We start from the raw sequence: 9,142 nt of genomic DNA on the forward strand, positions 1-9,142 counted from the left end.
GGCTCACCAAGTCACTGGGGCCACCCCCGTGGTGCTCGGCACTTACTCCTGCCTCTGTGCTCAGGGATTACTCCTGGCTGCGGTGCTCCAGGTGGGCCCCAAGCAAGGTGAGTGGCCAAGCCCCTCCTGTGTCCACCTCTCTGCAGCCCCTTTGGTGCTGGGGAGGGAACCGGCCTCCACTGCAGTGGACGTGCCTCAGGTCCGAGCGCCTCCTGGCCTCCTCCGGCCCACCTGGCAGTGCTCGGGATCACCCTGGTGGGCCTTGGGGAGCCATATGGGGTCCCAGGGAGCGACACCCGGGCGACTGTGAGCTAGGCAGTGCCTAACCCGCTGCACATGCCTCTGGCCCCACATTCTGGGATTCTGGGTCTTTCTGTCCAGAGCTGGGGGCGGGGGCGTCACCAATTCCAAGTGCTGCAAGTCCAAGTTCAGTTTTTTGGTTTTTGCTTGTTTGGGTCACACCCAGCGATGCTCAGGGGTTACTCCTGGCTCTGCACGCGGGGCTCACTCCTGGCAGTGCTCAGGGGACCCTACGGGAAGCCAGGGATCGAACCCGGGTTGGCCGTGTGCAATGCTCCCCTGGCTGTCCTATCGCGCCAGCCCCCAGTTCAACCTTCTTTACGCAAGTCCCATCCCAGAGCGTTTACCAGCCCTGGGAAGTCAGTGTCCTTACAATTCAGGGTTCTCCCAGCCTTCGCCCTCCTGCGACTGTCATTTCTCTGTGAAGGGGACTAGGGGTGCTGCTCTCAATACCCTGAGAAGGTGGGTTCAAATCCAAAGCCGGTTTTTGTTTGCAAAGTATTCAAGTATTAGCTGCTCAGCTGTCTGGTGAGGGGGAGGGGGAAGACTCCCTTCCAGCAGGAAGTGCAAATGGCCTGAGGTAGCATAGGCTAAAGTGGGGTACCTCTGGGGAGGGGTAGTCCCTGTGGAATGGTGTGAATTAGCCCTGCGGTGAGAAGCTGCCAGGTTCAGGCAATGGGAGACACTGCCGCCCCAGGCCAGTTGTGGACACAGCTGGCTGAAATTCACCTCCCCCACCCCCACCCCACCCCCACCCCCTGCAAGCTCCAGGTCCCAAACGAGGACCCTGGCAGAGGCGGGAGGGCATGGGCTGGGGCATCCCGAGGCAGGTCCGCAGGGCGGGCGGGCGGGCGGTGCCTGCCCCAGTGACGGCAAGTCCAGGCGTGAAAGGCTTCCCGTTTATTCTGGATTCTCGTGTGCACGGCACACACATGACACTGTGGGTGGTGGCACCTGTATAAAGTTACAGCAGGGGCCGTCGGACACGCAAACACCTCCCGCCCCCAGAACCGTCACAAAACGCAGGAGGAACACGTGCGAGGGTTTCCACAGACCCAATGCTGCCATCAGTCGTTCATCCCCACCCGGGGGGGAGGGGGGGACGGGGTGGTGATGACGGGACAAGATGTGACACTGGGAAAGAGCCCAAGACGGCACATGGCTTGTTCCCACGCCAGCGCATGCGGTGCCCGGGCCACGGCTTTCCCGGGCTGTTCCGGGGAACCCTGGCGGGGTCTTAAATATCTGTACTTTGGGGTCGAGCCATGCCGTTCCCAGTGTGCTCGGGCCGGTCGGGGGATCTTGCAGGAGGCTCTGCTCTTGGGGTAAGAATGGTATTTTAAGTAGATGATTTGCATGCAAACAAAGTGTTTTAAAAAGGAATGTGAAAGACAAAAGCAGCCTTGCAGCCGAGCTGTCTGTGGACTCCTATAAAGTTAATTTGGGAGCCGGTTCAGCCCCGCGCGGCGGCGGAGCGGGAGTCTGGAGGAAGCATTCCGAATATTCCTGGTAGCCGGCGAAGGCCCTTTTGTATAAACTCGAAAAAGTCATTCATTAAAATTAAATGCTTGCCATCACCTCGGAACTTTTTTTAAAACAGCCCGACCGTGCCTCTTCCATCTCTGCACCCCGACAGGGGTTACATTTGTAAAATATATAAAGAAAACTCTAAGGTTACTCGGCGACCATATAGTGCACTCGGAACAGCTGTCTGCAAATATTTTCCCCATGATTATCCTTACTAAAAGTAAATCGCGGGGTAAAGATAGCTCAAACGTGACGCGGCCCCTCGGAGGCGCACCGCGGGCTCGGTCACCCCCTCAGAGTGCAAAAAAACTGCTGCACCCCGGGGCGTTCCCAGGGCCGCGCCACGCTTGTGAGGTAGATGCTAACGCCGCGGCCGCCCGGCGCGGCACGCCTGGGGAAAGAACCTTCTCCAGACACGCCCCCGGGGCGAGCGTTGCTTTGTACAATTACAAGGACATTTCACTTACAATGAACCGTTTCCCCACACGGAGAAGCAGATCGCCCCCTCCCCCCCCAGACGTCTATTGCAACTTGCACGGTCCCTGGAAGCGTCCGGCGGCGGCGGCGGCAGGGACACCCTTCTGGTCCATTCCTGGCCGCTCCGTCCCATCAGGGCTTCTGTCGGCCCCCCCACCCCGCCCCCCAGAGGAAGGCAGGCCTTGGCCAAGTTGTCTGAGGGTCTCTCCCGGCTGGTCGATGGAGGAAGATTGACTACAGCAGAGTTCAAAGGTCAGTCTCGGCAGATCTAAAAACGGAGGCGGTGGCGGAATGACATGGGCGCTGTGTCCCCGGAGTAAACCGATATGTCCCGGCGAACAGCTACAGGGAGCGGGCGCTGGAGAGAGCGTGGGGAGGCGTCCTGTGCCGGCTTCCAAAGCCCCAGGGAAGAATTCTGCAGACGGGGCAGCGCCACCGGCCGCCTGCAGGCACCCCAAGGCGGGGCAGGGATGGAGTCCGATGTGCCCCCCTGCGCTGGCAACACTTGGACAGAGAAAACTCCTGCCGGTGGCTCCACCAGGAAAGAGGGCTGCTGGGGGCGGCTTTTGTGTGTCCTTCCTTGGGGAGAGTCCAGAAACGCACCCACAGAACCATAAATAATTTGGCGGCAATATATACATATTTAAATAATTAACTTAACTATCTTACAGCTCCTCTGGCTGGAGAGGGTCCTTGGGGAGTGGCCCTGGCGCCTTCCTGGCCCCCTGCCGGGACCTCCGGGAGGAGGGGGCGCTGGTGGCCGTCACAGCCTGGGGAGGAAGTGGGTGACCTTCATGGTGGGGGACACCCGGTTCCCCTTCTTCGTCTTGCCGTTCTTGCTGAGCGCGACGAACATGCCGGGGTGCCGGTGGCTCTCATAGGCGTTGTAGTTGTTGGGGAGCAGGATCTCCTTGAACTTGCACTCGTCGGTGAAGAAGGGCTGCAGGGGACGCAGAGGGTTAAGTGGGCCGGCCCGAAAGTCACATTGGGGGGCGCACAGCCCCCTTCAATCCCAAGGTTGAGTTCCCGCTGAAGGGGACCCCTCCTCCTCCTCCCGGAGCCCTCTCCCCACGCAGTGCCAACTGGTCCCAGAGGAGGGGATGCTTGAGGGCAGTGGGTGGCCTCCTGGGGTCCCTCCCCCCCAGGCCCTAGCCCAGCGGGGTCCCCCAGCACTCACCGAGCCGTACAATTTGCCGCGGTTGTTCATAGCCACGAAAAACCGGCTGGACACCCCAAAGATGCTCACGACGCCCCTCTCCACGGGCGACAATTCCAGCAGACCTGGGGGCGGAGCGCAGGTTATGGGGGTCGGAATCGGGTGCCCACCCCACCGACTCCTCCCGAGGCCTGCAGAGCCTGGGGGACCCCCGTCCCCGTGCCAACCTGCAGGACACGCTAGCTCGGGGTTCCCTGCAGCCTGGTGCCGGCGGCCACCAGCTGACTGTCCTGTCCCCCCCCCCAACCCCGCCCGCCTCCTCCGGGCAGCAGAAACGCGGCCGGCCGCAACCTGGGCGCGCGGCCCGGGCCGCCCCCCCCGCCCCCCGCGGATGCCAGCAGCGGCGCGCGCGCTCCTGTGCCCACGGGCGAAGGCTCTGGAATTCGGCCCCCCGGCCCGCGTCCGAAGGCGGGGAGGCGGGGCTCGGCCGTGGGGCGCGCCAAGTCGGTCTCCCGGCGACTCCCCGAGCTCAGAACGCCGCGGGCCCCGCGTCCCCGCGCCACTGGCGCCGCGTGGCCAGCCCGCCGCGGGGCCCGGCGCCCGGCAGCAGGTGCCCCGCGCCCCGGGCCGCCTCCCCGCCGCACTCACTGTCGCTCGTGTCCGCGTGCACGCCGCCGATGCGGCCGTCGGGGAGCACCTGGAGGTGGAAGCCGATGCCCACGTTGCAGTAGAGACGCCGCAGCCGCTTGAGGCCCAGCAGGTAGTCGCCGGCGCCGCTCTGCACGGCCGCCTCCTGGGGCTGCGCGGCCGCCGGCAGGCGCGCGAGTGAGCGCGCCACCAGGCTCTCCCAGCGGCGCTCCAGCTCGGCCTCCAGCGTGCCGTTGGGTGCGGTGGGCGCGGCGGCGGCGCCCCCTCGGCCGGCCCAGGGCGCCAGCACGGCCAGCACCACGGCCGGGAGCAGCGCCGCCGCCGCCGCCGCTCCGGGCCCCGCCATCCCCGCCCGGGGGCCGCTGCGGGTCGGCCGGGCGGACGCGCGCGTCGGGGGGCGCACGGCCCGGAGGGTGCAGGGGTGCGGCGGGCGCGGCGCGCGGGGCGGGGGGCCGGGGGCGGGGGGCGGCCGGGACCGGGACCTCACGGAGCGGTGCGCGCCTCGCTGCGCGCTCGGCCGGCCCGGGCCCGGCCGCTATATATAGCCCGACGCCCCCTCCTACTCCCGCGGGGGGCCGTTCGCCTTCGCCTGGGCGCCCGGGGCGCTGTGCCGCTGGCGGCTGGTCGCAGGCCGCCTGCCAATCAGGGCTGGGGGAGGGGAGGCCGCGGGGCCGAGAGTCGCCGGTGCCACCTGGAGGGCCGGGCCCCCCACCCCCTCGCCGCCAGGTCCCGGGGCCTGTTTATGCCGCCCTTCGGGTCCCCATCCAAGAGTCGCGGGGCGGCGCGGTCCTCTCTGCCCCCTGCCCGGCCCGCCGTCGCGCCCCCACCTGGCCCCCTCTGCCTCCCCCACCCCGCTCCCTGCCTTGGCCCCCCGGGACCCCCGGCGGCCTGGTCCCTTGGCAGTGGCCTCGAGATGGGTCTGGAATTCCGGGGGACCTGCACAGGGCGGCGGCCAGGGCAGGGCGCCCCCAGCCAGGGGGGAGAGGTGGGTGGGCTTCCAGAACCAAGCGGCAGAAAGCGGGGGACCCCAAGACCATAGCCCAGCACCCCGATGCACACACCTGCAGCCTGCCCGGGGCCCCAGGACAGCACCACGCCCTCCCCGTGGGTCCCACAGACGAAGGTTCCAGAGCCGGAGCCCCCAACCTTGCAGGGGAATGCTCCCCTCCCCCACGTGCTGGCCACCCCCTGCTGGGCCCATTATGGCCCGAGGGGGGCGGGGCGGCTGGCTGGGCTGGAGGGTGTGAAAACCTCTGCTGCCCGCTACCTGAGCTGGCCGCGGTCACCCCTCCGCCCCGCCCAGGAGGGGACACACCTGTGACCGGGGCGCCCGGCCTGGCCACACTCTGGAGCCCTGGAGGGGGCAGTTGGGATCTCCGGGGGCTCTGCCCAGGGGCCCAGAGAGGGGTCATGCAGGGGAACACTGAGGGGGACCCACTGGGCTTCTCCCCCTTGGGGTTCCATTCCCACTCCCCCCCCGCCCCCCGTTCCACACACGCATCCCAGGAAGGAGGGTCCCCGGGCTCAGCCTGACCCTGCTGAGCGCCCCCAGCCCGGCAACCCAGGTGGGCTGCAGGAGGCGGCTGCTTCCTCAGGAGGGGCGGGGCCCTCACCTGGGCACCCCCTCTGGGGAGGTGGGACTCTCCGCAGCCCCGCCCAGCTCCTCCCAGGACCCCCACCGTGTGCTCCATTTGGGGCCCCCCTGGGACCCCCTTCCTGTCCCTCCTGTTTGGGTGAATTTGGGGGCCGGCTCCCAGGCCCCCCGCCCGGCCATGCATACAGGAGGTGCCCTTTGGCCGCGTCCTTTGAAGCTGAGGGGGCCAGCTGGGGGGGGCTGCCGGGATCTCCAGCGACCTCAGGCTCCGACTCCCCAAGTCTGGGCTTCACTCTTCATCCTCGGCCCCTCCGCGGGCCCCCGGCTGGTAGAAGCGAAGGACTGGCCAAGACCGGGGTCCTTGAGCCCCTCTCCGAGGCTGCCCCTCCCCCCGCGGCCCCCCACGCCCTCACTCCCTACCTCTCCCGGCCCCCCAGAGTCACCCCTTGGGGGCTCACCCCGAGGCCCTGGCGGGGCCTTCTGCCCCCTTCTGTTGTCTGTCCTGCAGGAGCCCGGCTGGGGTCTGCAGGGACATGTGGCAGGGGTCAGGCCCAGCCATGCCGCCTGTGTCCACGCCCCCCGTGGTCCCAGCCAGTCCTAGCTGCCTGGCAGAGGGGCAGCGCGGGGCCCAAGGAGCGCCCAGAGCCCCCTCATCCTGAGCCCACGGGGTGCTGGAGGCGCCCCCTTAGCCCTGGGCCCTCTTATTCGAGGGGAGACCCCGGGACCGAGTGCTCCTGTGTCCGGCCGTGGGCTTGGCAGCTCTGGGGAGAGTGAGGCACCCCCAGACACACTCTTAAACAGGCCCGTGTGTGTTGGGGGGGTTCTGCAGGAACTGGGGGGCCAAGGAAGTGTGGGGGGCCCCTGCGGGCTTTGGAACCACCATCCCCTGCCCTGGGGTGTCCATTGGGGTCCACCCTGGCCTGCTAAAATCCTGGAGACAGTTTCACGTATCGTCATGGGCGTCCCCCCCCCCTCCACCCCATGGAGTCTGCTCAGGGTGCTGCAGACCACTCAGGACCCCCCAGCAGGGGAGTCCTGCTGGGGGGGTCAGCACCGGCCTTGGGGCTGGGGCGAGACAGACGTGGCCTTTGGAGCCTTGGGTCCCATGTCCAGACCCTCCCGGACTCCCACAGGGTGGGGGGGTGTCACTCCAGAGCCCGAAGAGTACGTTTCGGGGGCCCAGAGAGACGAACTGGGCTTAAGGCTCCCCCCTTGCATGCCGCTGACCTGGGTTCGTTCCCAAAGGGTCCCCCGAGCACCGCCGCCTGGAATGATCCTTGAGCACTGAGGCAGGAGTAAGTCCCGAGCACTGTCAGGTGGGGCCCAAGAGCCACAACCCATAAGTATGTTTGTCCAGCAGGAGGCTCCGGTTACGGGGGGGGGGGCGGGGGTGGCCAGGAATATCGCCTGCGGAGAGGAGCGAGGGGACCCCCAGCCAAGACTCTGGAGGGGCACGGGGGGGCCCGGAACCGCGTGGCCGTGACCTTCGCGGCCAGAAGCCGGCCGGGCTCCTCCTTTGCGGGAACAGGGGCTGGGCGGGTCCAGACTGGGCCCGAGGCTCGGCTGTTCAGAACTTTCCCAGCCTACTAGGAATGATAATACGCAGCCCGAGGCCGGGGGCAGAGAGCAGGGCGGGGCGGGGCTGGCACTTTGCAAATGCCTCCCTCCCCGCCGCCTCGGCCCAACTTCCCCTTCTGGCCGCGGCGGGCCGCTCGCACAATGGGCTTTCCCGAAGGTCCAGGCGCGGGGCCCCCGCCCACGCGCCCGGGGAAACAGCCTCGCGCCTCTCCCGGGCGCCCGAGGGGGCGGGACGGACGCCTCAGCCCGGGCGTCGCACGTTCTCGGCCGCTGGGGCCGTTTCCATCCCGTCGGCCCGCCGCTGTGGCGTGGGGTGGGGTGGGGGCGAGGCTAGCCCGCTTGGCCCACCCCGGACCCCCACCTGCAGAGCTCTGGGAACAGGCACCCCGATTCACAGGAAGGGCTGCCTGGGAACCGGGTCTCCTCTTTGGCCGGATTCGCCCCTGTCCCAGGCGCAGATGGAGCGACGGGGTGGGAGGTGGAGAGAATTAGAAGAATTACAGGCATAAGCGGCCGCTATCTGGGCCGTGCGGCCAGAGTGCTGATAAAGCCCGGCCGGCCGGCAGGACGCCACGTCTAGGGTGTAGGGGACCCGCACCCAGGAGGGGTCGTGGCATTCCTGACCCCTGACCCCGCCCGCCGCCGAGGAGGGTGTGGCTCTCTTAGCACCTTCAGCTTCTCAAGGTCGATGAGCAGCCGCTGAGCCGAGCCGGGAGGACTCTCGGCCCTGCCTGCGCTCCCTGCCTCAGTTTCCATCTTTGGAGTCAGGTCCCCGTGGGGCTGGAGCAGGCCCAGGAACTGAGGTCACGCCTCCTGTGGCATGTGGTGGGGTGATTCTAGACGATGCCGGCCACCACAGACGGCCCCCCCGGGAGCCCCTCGGGCCAGAGCCCCCCCCCCCAGGGTGGCCGGGTCACAGGAAGGGGTTGTGGAGGGTGACCCTCTGGGGACACTGCCAGAAGGCCAAGGGGGGGAGCATCTGAACGACCTTCCTCAGGGGCTGCCCGCTGACCTCCAGGGGGCAGTACTGACCACAGAGCCACCATCCTGGGGAGGGGACACCCCAATGCTGCCGACAACCTGCCCGGCCTGGGGGCGCTTCGGGTAGGGCCCCGGCTTCGGGCCTGAGAGCTAAGTGGGGGTGACCAAGGACGCGGGCACGGGGGATGGAGGCAAAGGTGGGGCAGCTCCGTGTTTGAGGGGACAAGCCCCCTCCAGGAGGGCCACACTCCGCCTGGCACCTGGAGCCGGGCCTGGATTGGGGGGAGGGGGGAGGGGGTCCTCTCCACCGCCCCCGGCTAGGCCCCCCCTTAGGTTTGGCCAGTTTCAATGTAAGGCAGTGGGGGCCCCCTGCATTCCTCACCCACCCCAACCCTGGAGACGCAGTGGGGGGTGGAGGGAGAGAGCACTGCGGGGAGGACCCTGGCCTCATATGCAGCTGACCCGGGTTCACACCTGAGCACAGAACCAGGAGTCAGCCCTGAGCACCATTGGGTGTGGCCCCCAAACCAAACTAAATGACTGAAAGGTGGTTCCAGGGGCTGGAGCGACAGCACAGCGGGGAGGGCGTTGGCCTTGCATGTGGCTGACCCGGGTTCGATTCCCAGCATCCCATATGGTCCCCTGAGCACCGCCAGGAGTGATTCCTGAGTGCAGAGCCAGGAGTAGCCCCTGAGCATCGCCGGGTGTGACCCAAAAAGAAAAAAAAAAAGGCAGTTCCAGGCGCAAGGCACCGGGTTCGATGCCCAGTTCTGATCAAAACTATCCCATGTGCCCCCAGGAGCTGCCCCCCACCCCCAAGTGAAAATGCAGAAGTGAAAAGACACCCCCAAGCTGTATCCGACGGGCCGGGTCAGCGGCCC

The 9,142-nt window shown here is 67.3% G+C and overlaps 1 protein-coding gene across 1 annotated transcript; it reads right to left on the reverse strand.

Moving 5' to 3' along the window:
* Positions 1-3,067: 3,067 nt before the first annotated feature.
* Positions 3,068-4,454, reverse strand: FGF4 (fibroblast growth factor 4). The gene is made up of 3 exons (XM_055144125.1): positions 4,109-4,454; positions 3,482-3,585; positions 3,068-3,244 (listed from the first exon to the last, which is right to left on the reverse strand). The coding sequence occupies exons 1-3, from the start codon at positions 4,452-4,454 to the stop codon at positions 3,068-3,070; spliced, it is 627 nt and encodes a 208-aa protein (XP_055000100.1).
* Positions 4,455-9,142: the final 4,688 nt, after the last annotated feature.

The sequence above is a fragment of the Sorex araneus genome, chromosome 6, assembly GCF_027595985.1.
Source record: "Sorex araneus isolate mSorAra2 chromosome 6, mSorAra2.pri, whole genome shotgun sequence".
Lineage (NCBI taxonomy): Eukaryota > Metazoa > Chordata > Mammalia > Eulipotyphla > Soricidae > Sorex > Sorex araneus.

What these genes read in the sequence shown, in the direction of transcription:
- FGF4 (XM_055144125.1), bottom strand. Translation starts at nt 4,454, where the DNA reads ATGGCGGGGCCCGGAGCGGCGGCGGCGGCGGCGCTGCTCCCGGCCGTG. An exon ending in GCACGCGGACACGAGCGACA is followed by an intron (nt 3,586 to 4,108) that starts GTGAGTGCGGCG and finishes CTCCGCCCCCAG; the next exon opens with GTCTGCTGGAATTGTCGCCC. An exon ending in GCGGCAAATTGTACGGCTCG is followed by an intron (nt 3,245 to 3,481) that starts GTGAGTGCTGGG and finishes CGTCCCCTGCAG; the next exon opens with CCCTTCTTCACCGACGAGTG.